This window comes from Copidosoma floridanum, unplaced genomic scaffold, assembly GCF_036245765.1.
Source record: "Copidosoma floridanum isolate Cflo_tuat_1 unplaced genomic scaffold, Cflo_Japanese_pri ptg000005l, whole genome shotgun sequence".
NCBI lineage: Eukaryota > Metazoa > Arthropoda > Insecta > Hymenoptera > Encyrtidae > Copidosoma > Copidosoma floridanum.
In genome coordinates, this window is record NW_028321882.1 from 1,974,714 (window position 1) to 1,998,141 (window position 23,428).

Consider the following 23,428-nt stretch of genomic DNA (forward strand, 5'->3'; position numbering starts at 1 on the left):
TAGCTTTGAATCTCTATCACCTACGTATTAGTAATTTATGATTTTGAATTCGGAAACAACTAAAGTACTTAGCTCTGATACTTAATTCTTTACTTATTGATAGGCTGTGAGTCACTAATACAAAACTTATAAAACTTGCCTACTAGAGTATCAAAAGTACGTGAGTTAATATTTTATCACTTTTTATTTATGCTTTCTGACATTTTAATCGAATACTTTATCAAGTCACCACAAAGAGCAAGATGGTAACTCAGCACCTGTTAAAAAAATACAATGTGCTTAACTTTCTCCGTTTAGTTTGTTATCAACTGCGATCGTAATTTTGGTTCTTTTGAAAAAGCCCGACACTTTAATTAACATTAAGAAGGTACAACATCTACTGTATTGATTTTTACTATGGTTGGATCTTTATCATTTTTTCAACACCGTGGCTTACCTTTTTGCCTGCTTCTACTACTTGCCTTTCTTCTCTTTCCTCTGAATGTGGACACGCCTCTACATCGTATAGCTCTTGTTGATTGGTTGATTTCGTAAACAGTTTATACGTCATACTGTTTAACAAACGCATCGAATCGTGAAAGTGCAATGAGCTTTTTTGTTTCATTCCGCGAGCTTAATTTCTTCATATAATTTTGCGAAATCTATTTCGATACACCATGCATTTTTGTTACTTTTTGCAGCTTATTATTTGGCGAAATAAACTGCATGGATTTTGAACAAATATGTTTTTAATAAGAAGATATTTGTTTCGAGAAGTGTCAGGAGTAGATGTACACTTTTTAACTGAAAATGTTTTACACTACGTGTCAACACATTGCTATGTTCTATTCAGTGAGTTTGGGGTGAAGCCGAGTGTGACAGGGGGAAGGGTGGCACTTGTTTAATAAATAAACAAATAAATAAATAATTACAAAAGAAACTTTTCAAAAACCATTTTGTTGGTTTTATTTCTGGATTTTAAAATTAAATTGTTACATTTGCTTTGCAAACAAGCTAATTTGAAATATTATTGCTCTAAATTAGAAAAAATAAATAAACCAGCTTTCTTAAGATAAGCAACTAGGTATAAAGTCACTGTAATGTACGAACTTTTTCCCGAAAAAAAAAAAAAATAATAATAAATAAATAAAAAAAATTAAAAAAAAAAATTACGTATATTTAACCGAAACAATTTTATTAACTATAATTTTTTTTAATTTAAATTATTTTTTTACTCTTTGATTATACGATTTTTTTCTATTAAAATATATTAACAATTATAAACAGAGAAAAAATTAAAACAAATTTTTTTTCAAACACAACTCACTAAAAGTACAAAAATGCATCTTGATTACCATTTATTTCGTTTGCTACGCGAGTTTGTTTGGAGAGGATAAGAAAATAGATCAAAGCGCCCATGGAAGCAAAAATATTATTAGCTCTCAGAACACTGAAGCCTAAACTTAATGTACGATCAACTTTTTTCTCCTAGATCTCGAAACTTAACACTATTTTGACCTTTTACATGCGTAAAAGTTGTAGTTGAAAAAATTACGAATCTATATAACTGTATTTGGTAGAAATATTTGCAATAACAGAAATGCTATGAGTGATTATGACAAAGTAAAACGAGTGAAGGAACATGTTGTATTCTCTTTGTCATCTGCTGCACAAGCCCAGTGCATGTCAGTTTACAGTCCTGCAGGTACTTTCGTGGTTAGATGAATCTTTATGCATGAAATTATAATAACTGTTAATATCTTTGTCAAATATGGCCGTATAAGCTCGTTTTCTAATTATCTACAACTTTTTCTGTTACTGTTAGTCAAAAGTTTACTTTGACTTTAAGATTTCAGCGAAATGAGTTGCACGGTTTTTGCGCATGTTATATACAGAGCTATATGATTTGTCCAAGAGCTGACCCTGTTTGGAACCACCAGAAGTCGCTAACAGAAATTTACATAGCGAATACAGCAAACAATTTTATTTAGTCTTAGCGTTTTCTACAACAACTAACAAATCTAAAGTTAAAGACCCAGGTTTGAAGTTAATTAAAGTAACCTTCATCTTTCAATAAAAAGGAAACGAGGATTTATGTCTTTGTGTCCTAAATAGGGATAATGGCAAAATCCACTGTATAAAGATTCCGTAAGCTTATTTACTGTTTTGTGACTGGGTATAATTTTACCGTATAATATTATTATTCACGTTTAGTAATACAATTGATAAGCTAATTAAGAATATAACAGAAATCAGAATTCCATGGCAATCCATTAATATTGGTTTGAAAACTTGATAACAAACTGTAGAAAAAATAATATTGCATAAAATTTTTACACTTAAATTGAATAAAATTAACCAAAAATATATAGTTATTGAAGTAATGCAAGTGCAAATAACTTTTTGTTTCAATATATCAAGAGGATAATAAAGTACTGAACCTGTCTAACAAAATAAAATAAGAGTTGTAGGGCTAAGATGTTCTGCAAGAGAGTTAAATTATGTTACGATATATTTACCAAAATGCTATTTATTGAAGTGTATCTGTAAGTGTAAGTGTATCAGTACCTATTTCAACATTGTATTAAACATCTCCGATGTTTTAGAATAAGAATGTATTTAAACAGCTTTTATCGTACTTCATTTAATCTTTTTTTTATGAATTACTTGTAGTTTTAATTTTGGTGTTTTAAAATAGGTCCAGCAGTCAGTTTCTATGTTAAGAGTGCTGGTTATGCCACTAACGAGATGCAGCTTACTTTACTGATGTGAAAAAGCACCCAAAAGTAACAGCATTATTTGTATAACTGTCAATACAGGCTGAGAATGCATTAAGTTAAGTGGAATGAAGCCACAATTGATAGGTGGTAACACCAGCGCTCCCAATCCTGAAATTTACGGCTGGCAGTATTTTTAGCATATTAATAAGACTCTTTGTAGAAATTATTTATTATGGAATGTCAACATAATTTTTTTTCAATATATTAAGAATTCTAGCAATTTTTCTGTCTGCATAAGTCTCTTGTAGAATTTATTTCCGCCCCCTGAATACTGTGCATCAATTCCTCTGTAACTATACCGCATCCTTAGATTTGAAAAGGAGTTTGATAATTATTTCAATAACCTGAAAATCATATTCAACTGATTACATGTGAAAATAAGTCAACAACCCTTGTCGATAAATAGCATTTTTCGAATTCTACATTTGTTTAGGCTTCTTTTTCTCAAAGTACGTTTTTTTTTTTAACTTGCATTAGTCAAAAGCTTAATTCTTCAACTACAGACATGCAAATTTTCAAGTTGGGACCTATAAAGCTTCACAAATTACATGTACTTGAAGATAGCGGGGTGTAGTCTAGCGCTGGTGCACGGTGAGTGTCGGGTAACATGCTGTTTTACAACTTGCTCATAATCCCCCTTAGCTCTTCTTAAAATTAAGAAAAATTTATGTTGTTTCCCTGTAAAATGGCTTAAGAATAGCATACTTTAGCCCCCCTCTACCCCCATTGCAACCCCCTCAATCTTCTTGAAATAAAGCCGAATTTGTTTTATTTCTTTGTAAAATTAACCTAATCAACATAAATTTTTTACGTAAAAACTGACTGCACTATCTCAAAGAGCAAGTCAAAAAAGTATGGTGTAGACGTTAACGTTCAAGAAAATCTATAGCAAAAGGTGAATTAAATATTGTATCTCCCAAAGATTATGAACGTTTTTCCTGAAATTAATATTAAATAAAGTAAAAGGCGCAATTTCGTTTACATATTTAAAAACATACAATGGAGTTGCTTATAAAATTTTTAAGGACGTAGTGTCCTTCTAAACTACAACTGCTAAGGGTTAGAAAAAGACCCGAATATTAAAGCCATTTTTGATATAGCTTGTAGTGTTATCATTCCATTTTAATTAGGAATTTCTTTTTCTAGGTTATAACTATCAGAAAATATTGATAGAGCTATGATATGGAATAAATATCATAAATATTTTACAGAGAACTTCGATTGGAATAAAGAAAACAAATCTCTTTTTGGAAGAAAACAAAATTTTGAATAGCAGAAGAGACTTGTAAAATTTTAAATTACCCAAGGTCAACATAATTTGCACGAATATCGAAGAATAGTTCAGGGAAAATTTCTGTTTGTAAAAAAATGTTTGATACTACTTAAGCACCATTAAATACAAATGAAAGAATTAGTTTTAAAACTATTTGTGAAGGAAAACAGACATTTTTTTCATTCATGGTCATGGAGCTTCGAGTAAAACATTTTAATAGAAAAAATTGATGTACTAATTCTTTCAAAGGATGAAAAATTATATGAGTGGCATGGACAGATATAGCATCTGTACTACTACCAAAGGGGATGACGAGCCATGGAAGATTTTCATTATCATTAGATTTACAGAATGAAGAAATTCATTTTTAGAATTTGATAGTAATAAAAGAAAATTATAAAAAATAGATTTAATTATTTGAAATAAAGCCTCTGTGTTTCCTAAGGAAGCTTTCGAAATTGTAAGCATAAAACATTACGTAATACATGTGACACAAATCCATGGCTTGGTGAGAAATTTTAAATTCTCAAATTAAATGTAACCATTTGTTGGGTTGATAAATTATCTTCAAAATGATTGTTGAAAATAGGGGAAAGAAAAATGTAATACTTTGAAATTCCAAAGAAAGGGAGAACCCAGGATGTTTTTGATAATTTTTTTGGTAGTTATCAAAATTGTTCGATAAGTAAAGTTTTGCTCTTGATTGCTCTCTCATGATCGCGAGAAGCACTTTGTGAAGCCCGCAGAAATATGTCACCTCCAGCTGACCTAAGCAGGATTTCAAGTGCAGCGGAAGCAGAGCAACTCTTAAGGGATACCATGCATCGCATCAGTGAATAGTGTGACGCAGGTATGCCTCAGTAATTGGCCAGGTCGAGTTGAAGACTGAGCTAATGGTGGACAAAAATCGCTGATTATGCAGGCAGTTTTACACAATCCGTCACCGATTCTAACGTTTTCAACGAAGGAGATATGAGGAGGAGACAATGGCACTTTACAAGGATGCAAAGAAAAAACTGGTGAGAGCAATCAACAGCACCCAAACCTGTTTTTAATGTGATCTCGTTAACAATGTTCAAAGAGACATCCGGGGCCTGGACTACTGCATAGAAATAAAGCCTTAGTTTATGCAAAACATTGTTCATTCTCTTTTTTACCAAATAAAGTCCTTAATATCGTGGCGGCAAATAAATCATATGTTATACAGGATATGTTTAACGCTTATCCAGCAGGTGCATTCGGCTGGGCGTGGAAGTTCCAAGGTCTCGTTCTTCTGAATAACGGTAAGGGTCCACCTGTGACCCCAGCGTCATTTATGCTGTTGTGTACGCTGGACGACTTGAGCAAGATACTAGAGAAGATTATCCAAACTCGCTTATGCTAGATGGTGAATCTAAGCTACAACCAGGACGGTCTTAGAATCAACAGATCAACATACTACACACACGCTGTCCGAGATTTCGGAGTATGTAAAAAGGGCATAGCAAGCTTCCCCCAAAACAACAAATGCTTGTGTCCTGATCACCACAAATGTTAAGAACGCTTTTAACTTGGCGAGGTGGTCTAACATAAAACGAATACTTTGCGACCTGGAGGTACCAATTGGCTAGAGAAAGGTCCTGGAAAACTATCTATAAGATCGCGCACATTGGTACAACACAACTGAGGGACCACGCGAGGTAAGATTAATGTCGTAGGCAGCTTAGGGCTCTGTGTTGAGTTTCGACCTCTGGAATCCCCTGTGCAATGGACTCCTATCAGAAGAACCTCTAGGGTATGAAAGCCGCAGGGGGACCATGGCTTCGAGCTCGCTGGCCATAAAACAGAGACGGTTGATCTCACTAAGCAGCGATGGTTTGGCAAATATTTTTCGTGTAAACGTCGCGGGTAAGGCGATTTGTGAGAGCCCCGCGGTCAGGTTCTTCAGAGTTTGAGTTGACTCTAGGCTCACACTCAGGGAACACATTAAGAAAATCATGAAAAAGACATTAGAGGGTAGCTAGAACTCTGTCACGACTAATGCCTAGTATCAGTGGGCCGCCTGAAGCCGGAAGGGGAGTACTCGCGTCGGTGGTGAACTTTATCATGTTGTACAGTTCGGAGGTCTGGGAATATACGTTGGCGTTGGCGTGGCTCAAAAACCATTCAACTTCGGTACAGCGGGCTTGGGCCTTGCAGGTCAACTGTGCGTGCCACATGGTATTTTTGACCAATGTGATGATGATCGCGACAACCGTGCCAATCATTATTTTGGCGCAGGTGCGCAGGGCCAGATTCTTCACCGAGCCGAACGACGAGAGTAGGGAGTCAAGCGTGCAACGCTGGCAGCGGTAGTAGGATATGGGTGTTGTGGGTAGGTCGATGTACCAACTTATACTAGTCCTACATCCTTGTCTGAAGCATTAACTATTACCACACTCAGCTTCTTTTGGGCCATCGACAGTTCAACACGGATCTTCACCTCATGGAACTAAGACCGACAATTAGTGGTAATTACTGTCCTGTGGTGAATGATACAAATGCCCTTTTTTTAGTTAAGTAGGTGATGCGAGCAGTGACAGTACCTAGAGAGACGATTAAATTAGGCTGTTAAGCCTGAAAACATCACCGGCGTCATGTTGGAGGGCTGTTGACAGGTTTACCTGGACAGTTCTCAGGGAAAAGAAAAAAAAAATCCAGGTAGCTCTCTGATAAAATTGTACAACACGGCGCTGCACTAAGTATTCCTACTTATCATCAAGGATAAGCATCAAGCAAGATGTTGCTCTTCTAAAAATTTGCAGCTATTGGGAAGAGCTAGAGACTGGTGCCAGTTCTTCGGACTTCCAAGTCCTTTGCAGGACTTGTGAGAATTAGTACCCCTAGCAACTGGTGTCAATCTTGCTCACGAATACTGTGAGGTACTATGTCTTCTCTTTTGTCTCCACTCTGTAGTAATGTTAACGCGATTCTGGGGTGGATCTAAAACTATGCAAAATAGGGGGGAGGTCTAGTAAGTATTGGTGGTCACACAAAACTTTAGTCCTAGCAGAGTACGTACATGCATTTCCCCCATCACAAAAAAATACAACTTACTACCACTACTGCTACTGCTACTCTTGCTGCTGCTACATGATGTTTGTATTCCTGAACGTAAAATATTTACTGATCATATGTTGACGAACAATCTATCCTATGCACCTTTTTTTTTTTTTTTTTTTTTTTTTTTTTTTTTTTAATTATTTGTTTTTAAAAACAACATTTTTTGTAACTGCGAGATAACAATGAAAACAATATGGGATAAAACAGTTGAACTAAAAATAATCTTTTGTATGCTTGAATAATGATTTTTAAGATTCTTTTACGTCTACATCTTTAAGGATGTTAAGCTAAAAGTAAAGAAGCTTATAAATAAGAGATATAAATTTAAAAATGGGCATTTTTATTGCAAGTCGCACTCAATACAAGAAAATTTTTTTTGTGTACTAATCTGCCTTACTTTGCTCGTTTTCAAATGAAACCAGTTAATAGATTATCACCATCAAAACCAGCTATATCTGTTTTCTTGACATTATATTATGCAAGGCTCCAGTTTTGCTCATCTCTTTAACAATGTCTAATCCACCAATAAATTCACCATTAATATATAACTGTGGGTATGTTGGCCAGTCACTAAATTTTTTTAATCCCTCTCTTACTTCATTATCTTCTAGAATATCAAATGTATGGTAGTCAATATTATATTCATCTAACAAAGATACAATCATTTTAGAAAATCCACATCGAGGAGTATTTCTGTTTCCTTTCATAAATAGCATGCAAGGAGCTTGATTTATCAACTCTTTTAATCTGTGCTCTAAATTTTGGTAAGTTGTTTGTATCATACGATCTAGCTCTCCTGTTTTGCTTAATTCTTTTACAATGTCTAAACCTCCGATGAACTTACCTTTAACATAAAACTGTGGATATGTTGGCCAATTGCTGAACTTTTTAAGGCTTTCTCTGACCTCATCGTCTTCTAATACATTAAATATTTCATATTTTATTTTATGCTTTTCCACCAGTGCTATCATCGACTTTGAAAATCCACAACGTGGAGAAATTTTAGTACCTTTTATAAAAAGCACACAGGGAGCTTGATTAACTAATTTTTTAATTTTTTCTTCAGTATTTTCTGATTTAAATGATCCGTTTTGATCTCTTAATAACTGCTTATTTATTAGCTCAAGAACTTTTGTAGGATTGACACCATCTATTCTTGCAACAATTTCAGTGTGTTTAAAGAATAAAGTTGTTGGAACTGCTCTGATGTCCCATTCAATTGAAATTTCTGGAAAATCTTCGGCCACAACATTGGCAAACTTAACATTCTTGAAATCGGCTGATTTTATCATTTGCTCTAGAACATTATTTATTTGCGTGCACTGTCTAGCCCATGGAGCAGAAAAATGAACAATTGCTAAATCCGACCTGCAAGATAATAATAACTCATTATGTGATAATTAAAGAAAAATTTGTTTATGTTATATTTTGATCTATATGAAGAAACTTAAATTAAACCTCTGGGTCATAATTTTTTTATAAGTCTAATCTTTCAAGGGAATAACTTGCTAAAATATAGAACGTAGCAAAACAAATGTGTATTTGGTAATATAACTTATTTTTGGATTCACAACATTTACTGCAGATCTTAATTGCAGTTGTAATGCTACAAATTCAGTGTATAACATTTTGGACAACCAATACAAGACTAAATGTTAAAGTTTTAGTTATAACAACCAAAAGTTTTGATTGAAAAAAAAATTGTAATTTTTTTTATTTGAAACAAATTTGATTCTTAGTGTCAGAGGTTTACACAGTCGGGTCCTTAAACAATGTACTACTGGAGGAAACATTACAATGAGTGATGCCAGATGGAACGATAATCTCCTTAAAGAAGAGTTCAGTACTATCAAAATTCGCAAGCTATAGGCTAGCGCAACCAGAATACAGGTCGAAGGAGTCTTTAACACAGTTCCCCTACTCCTGTGTTTCCTCACCATGTAAAATTTCTACGGTTGATCCAAGCTTTCTTTACAGCTTTTATATTTCATTTATACCTCCCCTAATATAGAACATAGTAGCCGAGTGGGTTAGATGATGTTTGTTTTTGGTGGCCACACCTTTAAATCTCATCTGCAGGATTTTTTTCTTTATAGCCACCGTTTCCAAATTCTTATAAAAATACATTTATGATTATAGAAGTTGCGTTAGTTATTTATTTTAAGTGTATTAATTTTTATCTACATTTAAGAAGCGTTAGCAAAAGTTACTGGCTATAAATTATCAATTAAGGTTCCTCATGCATACTGGTCACTATAAATTAGAAAGAACGAACATTTGAAGCCCTTAATTATTTCAATCTGTCAACGGGCCCTCAATGTAGATATAATAATACATCATGTATGTATGAAATATTTCTAAAGAATCTTCCTACTATCCAAATAAAAACTGTACAAAAAACGGGATTAGATGATTTAAAAAGGGCAATATAACTATAACAATACTTCATACAACTAATATATGTAAAAAATTGGATTTAAATATTTTTGAAACCAATTTTTAACAATCGAAATAAACTCAATGCTTCCTCTATGAAGAAACAAAAGTATAATGCTTGTTAAACTTTGAAAATTTTGCGACAAGAAAAATTATGCCATTTAGTATTGTTGACTTTGTTTTTTGTAAGTACCTTAGAAGATCAATGTTTTTTTTTCAAGTAACAACTTTTTTTTATGTTTGTTAAAAAAAATCGAGCGTGAAGATTAAATGTGTTTGTACTGAATAAGGTACGAGTAAAAATACTAGACAATAAGTACCATAAACTTTTATAAAATAATACATTCTTATAGGGTGAAAAATTAATTTTATTACCATAGGCACAAATGCACCAGGATACTGGACTGTACAAATCTACATTATTTATCGGGCACAAGTACCTCACAGTTTCTAAGAAAAACGACTCTAACACAAACGAGTGGCATATAGTATACTAAATCAGGCAGACTTAAACACTATCCTTAAGTTACTGACTATAGTACGTTGTATTGTTTTAACTACAAATACACAAAAAATTTTAGTTTGCCGTAATAAATTTAATAGTCACAACTGAATAATCATCTTTAACAAATATCACCGATGATTATAAAAGTGTACTTGTAATATACGTACTTTTTCATAAAACTTACATTGCACGTACACAAGGATAAATGATTATACAGAAACGATAAAAACTTGAGGTGAAGTAATAGGAATTATCATCTGTTTTGACTCACACTTTCAGCTTGGACGTTTTGACAAAAAAATGAGTAGTCAAAAAATCAAGTGCACACTAGCCAAAAGATTAGTGCTTTTGGATGTATCCTAGTAAAACATTTGGTCGAATCCTCATCTAAAAGTCTGAATAGTTTTTCCGAGGTGAAAATTGACTTGTCGTGATCAGTTTAAAAGCGAGCATACCAGTCAAGTAGACCTTTAAGGATTTAACATTTTGTCGTTTTTCTCGTGTTTTAGCGCAGGTAGCAAAATGGCGTCTCACGAAGCATTAATGCTGGCTGTTGGAAATGAGAGCGACCGACAGTAGGCCCGGCTTTTGTGTACACTGTGTACACTTGTAGTCTCTGTCGGCTCAACGCTCTGTGCGTGTGCGCTTAGTCGACTTGGCGCGCTGCAGGCGTGTGTGTGCGTATTCATGCGGCAAGCTTTGTATACTGTAAGCGCCAGATTATACTCAGCTCTCGTCAAAGAAAGACTCTCTTAAGTTACGTTGCCAAACTTTAGCATTCAAAGATGCATACATCAGCTTAAATGCTAGTGTAAATCTTCTGATTAACTCTCGCTATACAGTGGACAAAACTCAGTTGTGCAGTGCAGTGCACTTAGTGCTTTGGTTAAGTTGCTCATTGCATAATTTGCAGACCAGCTCAAATAGTTAATCTCATCGAACTACCAGTGATTATCAACAGCAAAACTCAGTGAAACTCTTGTGTATTTTCACAGACAGTAATTGTGCATTTTTTACAGACAGTGGTTTATAGTTATTCAATATTTCAATCAGTTATACTCTATCAGTGCTTTCAGTTTCACATTTATTTCGAGTAACTTTCAAAATCTCTTGCGAGCTCAAGGCCAGTGCGTGTTTACAAATCGTGTTATTGAACTTGACTCTTTTCTTTCTACATTCTTCACCTTTATATATTTCAATAGTTCATTGCTTTAAGAATATAGACAGTATTTATTTTCTCCGGTATAAATTTGACCTTTACAATTTTTGTGAATATTAACTGTGTTTTCTTGGCCTGTGAGTGACATTAAAAGTTGTTATTTTTATGCTGTTTAATTTTATTGTGTTTTATTGTGTTTTCCCAATCACCCTATCTGAGCCTAGTGTGTGCTAACGCATACGCCTCGTACACTGGCGCTTGTAAATATGTTGGAGCTACGAGCACTTAAACGCAGCATCATGACAATGCCGTCAGAGGAGGTAGTGAGAAAATTTTTTCGAGGGGATTTACTGTCAAGGGGACCGAAGACGTCCAGAAAGACAGGTTTCTTCGAGTGTTGATGTTGGAGATAGAGCCAGGCAATGAGTTGATACCTCAATACGAGGAAGACGTATCAGTGGACACCGATTAATAATTGGGGTCTAGTACTGCACGGACAACGCATTCAAGTACCACGATTGAGTTAATATCCAGGGGACTGTTGTGCAGTGATGGATCGAATTCAAAAAGAGTAGAAAGTCCAGTGTATCTGTCTGGGTCAAGGGCTACGGGTTAAACGAGAGGGTCACCCGTACCAATGCCACGTAGACGGGAGAGCGAAAACACAAGAGAGAAGACATCGTGACTTTCTCTTTTTACCCGCGCAGGCTTTGTATGCTTGCATCAATTGCCCAAGTGCGTGTTGTTTATTTTGGTTTTTCGCTTAGACCTCGTTCCACGCATAGACTTGCCTACGTGTGCGTATTATTTTGTCACTTTCTCGCCTAGGCTTCGTGTTATTTTTTTTTTTTTTCTCTTTTTCAATCGTTATGGTCGAACAAGTAGCGTTATTAGCGCGCAAACGCCCAATTTTTAGGGGGAAAATAACCCCGTTAAAAACCGCGGTAGAAGCGGGTAAGCTGGATAAAGCGAAAGCGGTACTTCGTCTCGAGCGCCTTAAGAGCGCGTTTAATAAATACGATTCCCTCAACGATGATCTTGCGGCGATTGATGATAAACACGCCGAGTTGGAGCATATGGTGGCTTAGAGGACAGCTACATTGAGCTCGCTGTCCGTATCAGAAGTGCGCCTGCCCCCGGGGGTAGTCACAACGCAAGCCTCAGCAATCCACTCAGGCATTTAACCATCGTCGAAAAACAACGCTCTCTCAAGCGACCGGTCGCAAATCTCCCGCAATTTTACGGCGATCACGATAAATGCCGTTCATTTAAAGACACCTTTTTATCAATTATAGATTTGCGTACCAACATCAACGATTTGAACAAATTCTTGTATTTGAGAGACTACTTAGAGGGCCCAGCGTTTAACAAGCTCTCGCTTTACGATGCTTGCTATAAGAGTTATAAAACAGCGTGAAAAATACTTGTTAGTGAATACCAAAAGCCGCGTACACTCATAGACAAACATTTCGACGGGACCACCTATATTCCAGCGCTCACGCACGCGACCTCCGAAGGCTTGATAAAAATCATGGGCAATGCTCGTGAGCATCTTAACATGTTAAAATCGCTGAAGGTGACCTTAGAAAACGGCTTCGTGAAAAGTGCTGCGACTTTCTGAAACTGACCGTTTCACTGCGGTGGAACGCAGTCAAGGACAGAGGATTGTGCCGGAACTTTCTTCGCCCGCGCACTGGCAATTGTACGCTTTCCCATTGCAAAGAGTGCAAGCGGTATCACAACACGCTTTTGCACTCGAACCCGACCCGCAACGCGAATCCCAAGCAGACTCCTAAGCCTGAGTCGTCCAAAAACACAAAATCTGCGTGACTAGGTATGGAGTGCTTCAGTTTAGTTTCTAACATGCCGCGAGCTCAGCTGATAATGAGCGCAATGACTCTAATGAGAAACGCTGACGGAAAATTTATTCAAGCACGCGTGCTTCTTGACACTTGTGCAACCGCGAATTTTATAACATCTAGTTTCGCGCGACTCCTAAATTTGCCAACGCGTTCGCCCAACGAACCTGTAGGCGCCATTAATGAGCTGCGCATCATGTCTAAGGGTCAAGTCGAAATTTATTTTTGATCAACAGATAAGACTTTCAGTAAAACTTCGAATTTTTTAGTCATACCAAAAATCGCCGAACTGGTTCTGGACGAAGTTTTTCCTCACGACTTGATTCAAATTCCCTCCAACGTACACTTAGCCGATCCACTATTCCATCTGCCACGATCTGTAGATGTTCTGTTTGGAGCTGGCATGACTTCATCGCTTTTTAGTGTGGGTCAATGAAATTTATCTCGCGGTAACGGCGATTGATTTTGCAAAAGACACAGCTCGGATGGATAGTAGGAGGTGGTACTGGACAAATAAGCGGGGACTCAGCAGTTTTTTTGTTATTTAATCGAACTCACGCGTCAAATGGTAAAATTTTGGGTTATTAAAGACATTGGATCAACATCATCAAAATCAATTAAAGAGACACGGTGCGAAGCTCATTACGTTGAACACACTGCGCGCAATAAAGACGGCCGTTATATTGTCAAATCACCGTTCAAACGACAAAATAAGAATTTCGGCGATTCAAGGCCTCAAGCTCTCCGACGCCTCAACGCGTTACAAACTCGTCTTAATTCTAATCCCGAACTTAAGGTAGCATACGAAAAGGCAATGAATGAGTATATTGAGTTAGATCACATGTCATTGGTGCGTGACGAGTCTTCGAGGGGCTATTACATGCCTCATCACCCGATAATAAAAGAGTCAAGCAGCACTACGAACGTGCGCGTCGTCTTCGATGCACCCGCTGAGGTCAGTAAGGCCTTCTTCTTAAATGACGTTTTAATGGTTGGTCCTACAATCCAGTCTAAACTGTTTGATCAGCTTTTGCACTTCCGCACCTATCAATATGTCATCACGGCCGACATTGCACAGATGTTCCGGCAAATACTCGTTCACCCCGATCACAGACGGTTTCAACGTATTGTGTGGTAGCACCAAGGCGAGGTGAGAACTTTCGAGCTTAATACGGTTACTTTCGGCGTGTCTTCTGCCTCTCATCTTGCTATACGCACAGTTCAGCAACTCGCTGATGACGATGGCGCACACTTTCCGCGAGCTGCTCAAGTATTCAAAAACAATTTGTACGTTGACAATCTTTTGACTGATGCCGATACAATTAAACTGGTGCCGATACGATCGAACAAGTGCTCAAAATTCGCAACGAGGTAATTTCTCTTTTGCAGAGGGGAGATTTTAATATACGTCGTTGAGCTTTAAACCATCACAACGCGTTGAAAAATTTTGAAGAGAAAATAATTAATTTAGATTGCGTGATCAAGACGAATACAGTTATAAAAACGTTGGGAATTGCTTGGAACTCGCACGACGATAAAATTTTATGTTCAGTCCATCTCAGTGATTCGGTTGAAAAACACACAAAGCGTTTAACTTTGTCGAAAATCGCTGCTATATTTGACCCATTGAGACTTCTCGAGTCCACAATTTTGCATACCAAGAGAATTATTCAAAGAATGTTGGAAATTGAAGATAAATTGGTTCGAGTCTTTACCGCAAGAGTTAAACTCACAATAGGGAGTTGTCGCTGAACAGTTTTCTTCAATTTTCAGTTTATGAATACCACGTCGACTTATTATTGACAATTCAACGCGCACGGAGGTAAATGGTTTTTGCAACGCGAGTAAAACTGGGTACGGTGCTTGTATCTACATTCGCTCAGGCGATAGCCGCGGGCACGTAGTCATTTGTCTAGCGTGTGCCAAATCTCGAGTTTCTCCTATCAAGAAAGCCACGATTCTTCAGCTTGAGCTGTGTGGGGGCGAGTCCTTGCCCGAGTGTATAAGGAAATGAGTCCCTCGATAAATTAATCAGTTTACAGAATTGTATTTTGGTCCAATTCCACTATCGCGTTTGATTGGCATAAAAAACAATCCTACGTTCTCAAACCATTTGAAGGTAATCGCGTCGCCGAAATACAGGCGCTCAGAGATAAGATAGAATGGCAAGTCGTGAGAACAGCTGACAATCCAGCCAGTGCTTTATCACGTGGTCAGCTCCCTGGCGACTTTCTTCGAAACAGACTGTGGTTTGAAGGGCCATCGTGGCTTCGTTTATCAGAAAATCCATTGCGAGCGAACGTGGTCCCCGCTGTCTCGCGATTACCCGGCTTAAGAAAAATTACGTGTCTTGTATTAAATCACTCAACTTGGAACGTTTTTTCCCGATTTTCGTCATATTCGACTCTAATTAATTCTGTTTCATATTATTTACGGCTACTCTAATCAAATACTTATACCGGTAAAAATATTAGTCCGAGAGAAAGAATCGCGACGGAAAAAATAGTTCTTGGGCTTATTCAATCCGAACAATATCAATCCAAAATCAACCTCATAACAAGCGCAAGGGGAGCCAAGAAAACTCGACTAGCAGAGCTTAATCCTTTTGTTGACGGAGACGGATTACTTCGCGTCGGGGGTCGATTAACCAAAGCGCCAATAGATTAAGACCGCCAATTTTCGATACTTTTACTTTCTCGCCATCACGTGACCGACCTTATAATTGGTGAGATGCATATAAACCCTTACCACGGTAGAGTTCAAAGCACGCTTTCTGCCATTCGGCAACGATATTGGCTCTTGAACGGAAAAAACCAAGTTTTGAAAATCGTTCGCCGTTGCATTCCATGCATACGGTGCAAACCAACCCCTCTTTAAATAAAAACGGGAGATTTGCATAAATCACGCATCATAAAAGTCTTTACATTCAAGCATGTCGGGGTTGACTTTGTCGGTCCAGTATTTATTAAGGAAAAGAAACACAGAAATCACGCACGCGTTTAAGCATATGGGTGTATTTTTATTTGTATGGTTACCGCGACGATGCACATAGAAATCGTTAGCGATCTGACATCCGGCGGGTTTTTGGGTGCTCTGTGACGATTTATCGGTAGACAAGCACGGCGATCTAACATTTATTCTGATAACGGGTCAAATTTTATCGGCGCGAACGACTAACTTTGCGAACTATATGCGCTCTTGCAATCTGAATAGTTTCGAGACAGCAGCGTGGAGCACTTTTCTTCACATAAGGGCATAATCTTTATGCCATAAGCACTTTAACCCTCCTCTCGCGCCCCATTTTAGTGATATTTGGGAAGGAGCCATAACATTATTCAAACGCCACTTCAAGCGCATTATCGTGGCTCGACTGCTTACATTAGAAGAATTAAACACCGTTACCATTAAAATTGGGGCTCTCTTAAATTCAAGACCATTATACTCCCTTCCTACCGATCTAAACGACCCAAGCGCTTTAACACTAGCGCAGTTTCTAGTAAGTCACCCCATGACGATGCTGCCAGAATGTTATTTGCTTTCTGTTCCACACAATCGCCTTTGAATCTGGCAATTTATTTCAAAGGCCCGACAACATTTCTGGAAGAGATGGCAAGTTAAGTACCTCACGAAGCTACAAAAGCGACGAAAATGGTTTACAGAAGATAATGACCTCAAACCAAGCACAATCGTCCACATCATCGACAAAAACATCCCCACTGCTCAATGGAAGCTGGGAAGAGTATTTAAGGTGCATTCAGGTGACGACAAGGTCACTCGATTTACCGCAATCAAGGCCAAAAACTCCACCTTTACACGCAGCGTACTACTGTTTTGCTTATTGCTGACCTAAGAGAACCTGCTTAAAAACTCATGAATATTCTCACATACACAACCCATATCAATTTTTCTCGGTTACTCGCAACGCGGGGAGAATGTTTCGTCGATTCCGTATGGAATATCCATATACATTTGTGACAGCCGTGGCTTAACTAATTAGGGCATTCTACGTCTTGTTCTCTTGAGATACTTACGTCAGCTCTCTTGGGATTCAGCGTAGTAATTTGCACCTGGTTTTCCTGTGACCTCGTGTTTCGCTCACATAGATTACGTTTAAATAACGCAGTGCTTATTCATTGTGCTTTTTTTAGTGCTCTTTCTTAAGCTCTCTCTCAATGGCCCAGCCACCCACGATACCGTCGCTCTCGCATCATCACGAACGACCAGGCACGGACCACAAGGTATGCAACGCGCCATTGACGTGCAGATCTGAGTTGCATTCACACACACGCGCACACGCACACGCACACACACAGAGATAGAGAGAGAGAGAGAGATACGTTGGCTCATATCTCTATATCTCTGTATTGTTTTTGGTTGTCAGTTTATTCAGTGTATCATTTTAACGTTCATACTATTAAATTGAATTCAGTTGCTTTAAATCCGGATTGTATTTGTATTTTTTTGTTCATTAATAAATTGAGCTTTTTTCCCAAAGTGCGGTGTTTTTTTCCGTTCTCTTTCCATTCAATTTAATAACTACGGAACCTAGTCAAACCGACAAGGTTTCGAGCGTACAGGGCCGTCGTGCCGAGGAACAGTATAGATTAGAGTGCGCAAGAATTGCAAGAGAGTTAGAAGAGAAATATAGAGAAAAAGACTTGAGAAGAGGTTTTTCGTATAAGCAGGAGTGTATCTGGAGTAGTGGGAGTCAGAGTGAGAAATTGACAAGCAAAGAGTCAGGTGCTGAGGAAACTCATTTTAGGAGACTACCTTTTACCCAAAGAACGCTGGAGCCTGAAAAACCGAGGGGAGTTGATGGTGTAAGGGCTGTAAGAAATCTGGTCAGGGAGATAGATCAGGATGACTCAGAGAGGGATTGGCGTAGTTTGAGAAAGCCTTGCTTCTTCACTATAGCACAAGAGGGTGCAGCAGAAGAGATACAAGAAGCCGAGCTGGCAGAACAGGTGTTTAGAGATGGCCTCCAACAAGATCTTGGTCTAAATTACAGCTCTACCAGAGGAGACGAGTAAGTTCACCCAGTAAGAGATATAACGATCAGCACAGATTTAGAGATAATCACGTATATAGAGGTAACGAGCGGCGTACAGAAGATCATTGGCAGCGCAGGCTAAGCTTGCTATTGCAAGATTGCTACATTTTATAGTTTTTCGGCGGTTTTCCTGTCAACGCCTGCTCATATAGTATATGAGAATATTAGAAATTAATCTAATTTTATTGATGGGTAAGTATACAACTATAAAATGTAGCAACTGAGGAGAGGAGTCGCCAAGACCTCGATGGCGAAATCGGTAACGCGCTTTCCCGGCAAGAAAAGAGTTCTAGGTTCAAATCGTGGTCGAGGTGGCACTTTTTTTTGAATTGCTACATGTGACAATTTTTTCACAAATCTTTAGTTGTAACTGAAAAAATCGAGTTGCTTTGTTAATCTCGAACTGGATGAGAAATGTCGATAAATTCAATTACCCGCAATCAGAAGAGAGTTAAGAGATTGGGACACTTTTAAGGGTCATTCGAGAGGTAGTATTTAGTAGAGTATCATGAGGAGTATATGTGAGATGACTTGCACGAACGCACGCAAGCCAAAACAGATAAAATTGTGGTTATCTGTCAAAGTTTAAGTACATCGTTTTGCGATTCACAGTGCCACTCCCTACAAGATCGATGTTAGAACTGGCACGACGGAACTTGCTGCCAGAATATTGCCAGGCGATGTCCGATAAAATGGTCATAAATCTCAACGATATTACGCCTTATGATTAGTGGGAGAAGCAGAAGGAGCTGGACAGCTGTTATGTCCCACCACCACCAGCTGACAAAATGCTCGTGCCTGGTGCAGGGTTCTCCACAGCTCAAGTTGTCAAGGTCAAGACAGTGAGCTTGGCCAACGCATGTGATGGGGAACAATCAAGAGAGGAGAGTACGTCCAACAAGAAAATGGGAAACAAAGGGAAGGAAAATAGTACCAACTTCTAACGGGGCTCAACAAGGAGCCATCCCTAAGCGGACGGCCAGTCGAGATGAAGCTGGAGGGGGAGTGGATTTTATACCACATGCTACGCCTGCCGGGCTGTAGGTCATCGTTCCGCGCAAGATCCGGTAGTGCTTTACTACGCTTGTGGGAACAAAGGACACTTGGCACAAAATCGACAGTTAAGGAATACCCCGGCGGAACTCAAACCGAAGCCTGAGATGGGATACCAGGTCTGTGGTGCTCCAGAAGTAGTTTTCTCTGTGTGCCCCAAAATGTCAGTTCTGGCAAAAAACGATGGGAAACGGGGCGTGCGGGGCTAAAATTAAACTAGTTAACTTTTGTGATCCTCCGTTTCCGCCCGGGGCTATAATTAGAGGAAAACAGGATTGAGATGAGACAGAGAGGAGAGGTTGAGAGTAAGTTAAGAGATTCGGTAATATGAGGGAAAAGTCAAGGGCAGGAAACAGATAGCGAGAAAACGTGGATTCTGGGAATGGATGGCAAATTGGTTTTAGTCCCTAGAAAGACTCTTTAACAGTCACAGAGTAAGAGGAAGGATGAACGGTTAAAGGCACCATTAGAGAATAAGCGTGTGCAAGAGACTAACAACGTTTAAGACGCAGCTAATTTCTCTTGAAAATGCTTGGAAAGGCTGAGAAAGAAGAGTGTGAATCAGACGTTGAAGTTGAACGAAGCCACAACGAAAGAGAAGCCGATTGGGAAATACGTGAGGATGAGTGAGAGATTAGAGTCACGGTCTCTGGATAGAGATAGTGATATTGTGAAAAAGGAGGGGAGTTTGGTCTCGTGGAAATCTGACAAACCTTTAAGACAGTCATGAAAAATAGAGTGAAAGAAAAAGGTTAACGAGAAAAACGAGTGGGTTTGGTATACCAAGGAAGTGTTAGGCCTAGACAAAGACTTCGATGCCTAAGTGGATTTAAAAACTGGGAGAATTCGTTATAAAGAGGAGGTCTTCGAGTTGAACTCGAAGAACGTCAGGACGACGACTGATTAAAAAATCAAGCGACAAGAAAAGAAAGAGCAGGTTGCGACGTCCAGGAATAAAAATGAACCTCAACAAATTGTATAAAGGACTTTCAGGACTTTTTTACTAAGGCTTTTGGAGACAAATTGGAGAATCAAAATTTTCATGAAACGAACACAGACGCAGTTCTTCAGGAGAAAGACAGAGCGTCGGGCCACTATCACACCACGCTACCAGGCGTTTATGATGGTAGTTCGAAGAAAAGCCAGAGTGGGGAGCATAACGACCAAGAGATCCCACGAGAGGAGGTGGCAGCTACTAATAGCGAGCATCGACCTTATCTATCGATAATGTTAGGGGGCCAGGAGTATAGGGTCCTCCTCAATACCAGGGCTCAATTGTCGATGGTGGGACCAAAAAACTATCCGAACGATTCTGAAGTAGGTTGGTACCTATTAGTGCGGCCTTCGTTAGCGTAAACGCTACCTTGTCGCGGGTTTTTGGGGCTTTGGAAATGAGCTGTGAGACTGACGGCCACGTACGAGAACTACAGGTTCGGGTGTATCAATCAAGACATTATTCTGGGACGGGATATTTAAGGTATGTTCCTTCTGGATCAGCGATTTGGCCAAGGGATATTTCAAATGTTCGAAGGAGATTGACACTCAGTTAGGGTCGAAATGGATAGTGATTGGTCGACAAAGATAGGCTTTACAGGTGGCGCTACGATCTTTAACCGGACCCTATTACGTTCGCGGACGAAAACTAAAGGTTGGGAGTGCCAGCTGAATCCCGCGAAAAGATGTTTTACAATGCACAATGCCTTCCCTCCAGTGGATATTGGGAATACAGAAAACGTACGACCGAGTAGCTCGTGATTATTATTGGAGAGCAATGTATTACGATATGTGGAACTTTATAAAAGCTTATCCACAGTGTCAGGTGTATAAGGTACCACAATCCAGAGCTCAAGAACTAATGGTGAAGCGGACAGTAGAAACACCTCCAGGAGTGGTGGCCACCGATTATATGGAGTTCCCACTCAGTAAGAGTGGACATAAATAATTAGTCGTCTTTTAAGACCTTTTTACGAGATTAATTGAAGTGAAACCTCTCAGAAAGGACGGAAAATCGGTGGCAAGAGTATTCGATAAGTTGGTGTTATTTAGGTAAAAAGCTCCGGACTTTTTCTTCACAGACAATATGAAGCAGTTCAACAATTAGTTAGTTAAAAGGACTCTGAACGAATATGGAGTCAAACATGTATTTACACCACCATATTCTTCACAAACAGATTCGGTAGAAAGCAGCAACAGGGCGATAAAAACTATCATCGCCTTTTTTGTGGGACAAGATCACCAAAATTGGGATCAATACCTCTACGAAATTAGACATGCGATAAATACGGCAACCCAAGCTACAACCAAGGTGTTCCCTGTAAATATAAATTATGGCTGACACTCCTGACCAGTGAAGAGTTTACGAAGAGAAGTGGAGGCCACAGAGACTATTGAAAGGATAGGACCTGAAGCATAGATAGATGGGATAAAGAGGTTCCATATGTTACGTGATCTGGTAGTCAAGCACAAAGATACTGCAAGGGAAGCTCAGGTGGAGCAATGTAACATGAATAAGGAGATTATAATTCCGACAGAAATCGCAGTACTGCACAAAACCCACCCTTTAAATAACGCATAAAAAAGTTCGCAGTAAAACTTACACCCAAATTTGAAAAGCTCCATGAGATACTGAAGGTCAAGTAACCACCAGTCTATAAGTTAGGAGTAAGGGAAAGGATAAGTCGCTGTTTCAAGAAGCTTGGTATCGAAACTTAAAAGATACGTGCTAAAGGGAGGATAAAAGTAGAAAAAGGAGGATACGGATAGGATAAAAAAAGTTTCCTTTAATTTTTTTTGTTTAGGTAAAAAGGATCCACCGAGTGAACAGAAGCAGAGGTATGGAACGTAGAGAGCTTTTGTTTGCTGGTCTATCGGAGGACCTCCAAAAGATACGTTTGGAGAGAGAAAAGGAATTGCTGGGCTCCGATCTGGATGAAGAAAGAGTTGAGAACACCGGAGGAATATAAAGGAAGGAAGAGGGAGACGGGCTGGAGTAGTTAGAGAAAGAGAAAAATGGGTCAAAGAAAGAGGTTAGAGGATAAAAAAAAGAGAACTACGGACTGGTAAAGCTATTTGATAAGGGGCTAGAAAAGGAGTTGGACCGGTCGCTGGAGGATGTTAGAGAGGTATCCATTTTGGAGCAGGCTAGGAACAAGCTCCTTCCAGAATCGAAAAAAAAAGGGAGAAGATGATTTAGAAATCACTCCTTTTTACACCGTTGAGTCTCAGAGATTTGTCCAGAGGCTCTCTCGACCACTAGTTTCGAAGGGAGAGCTCAAAAAATTGGTAAGCTAAATCGGGATGTGGGCCACATGTATTACCTCTACTACGTCAGTGTGAAAACCCTCCTGTAATTGGTTAGTGTCCTTGGGGACACACTGAAACTACTGGTGGCCGTCTCAAGGAAAACTGGCGTTTCTCTCGTCAATCCAACGAGCAGAGGACCGAACCTCATCATACTCAGAGAAAGTGGCCTGGAATTAAAGACTCCTGACATGCCACTAGCGACTTCCCTCACACCTCCGACCCCTGTGCAGTCAGAAGGAACCATATCCTGGACGGTAGAACCTCGTAGAAATACAAGAGCCGAAGTTGTATCAGATAAAGAGGAAGGGATCGTCTCGAAAGGGTCTCATGGAGCAGGAGGACCCTCCCAACCTTACATCCCCAACAACCCCAGAGAGCCCTGTCTATAGACGGAGCAGAAAATTGGGATCGAACCCCTCCAGCATCGTTGAAACTCAGGGCCTCAGGAGTATCTGGAGGACAGGACCTCGTTCCCAAGGATCCACTATCGAAGAAGGAGCCCATCATAAAGGCGGTCCAGGTCTCTCTTCCTCCGTATCGGGAGGTGAATAAGTCGTCCATTGTCCACCCAAGGATCAAAACGGTGGGAACAGTCTTCGGCAACCTATAGCCTATTCCGATCGACCCCTCTCGGGACCCCCCACCATTCCGATGCTTGAATCGTTGCCAGACGGGATACATAGCGGTTAAGTGCCTGAAGCCACCAGTGAAACAAGAAGGCCTCAGCTAACCGTAGGGAGCAAGGGTGTCACTGACTTGGCAGCCCAGCTGGACCTAACCAGGGACGGAAAACAAAGACCACTCATCCACCATGGCAAGTATCTCCACCGTTTTTAAGATCACTGCCAGCAATATCGGGCAAAGAAACCTCAAGAAACGGAGGGGAAACCCGGAAAAGCTAAAAATCAAATGACTAAGGGACAACAGACTCTTCAACCGCCAAACCTGCG

At 39.2% G+C, this 23,428-nt stretch overlaps 1 protein-coding gene across 1 annotated transcript in view; it reads right to left on the reverse strand.

Annotated features, from left to right (window-relative positions):
* Positions 1-7,423: 7,423 nt before the first annotated feature.
* The window catches only part of Grx3 (Glutaredoxin 3), a 74,261-nt gene continuing 58,256 nt past the window's right edge, over positions 7,424-23,428 (reverse strand). The window contains exon 2 of the mRNA XM_014352208.2: positions 7,424-8,481. Within this exon, the coding sequence (XP_014207694.2) occupies positions 7,563-8,481 (919 nt within the window). The 3' untranslated portion in view covers positions 7,424-7,562. The remainder of the gene's footprint in view (positions 8,482-23,428) is intronic.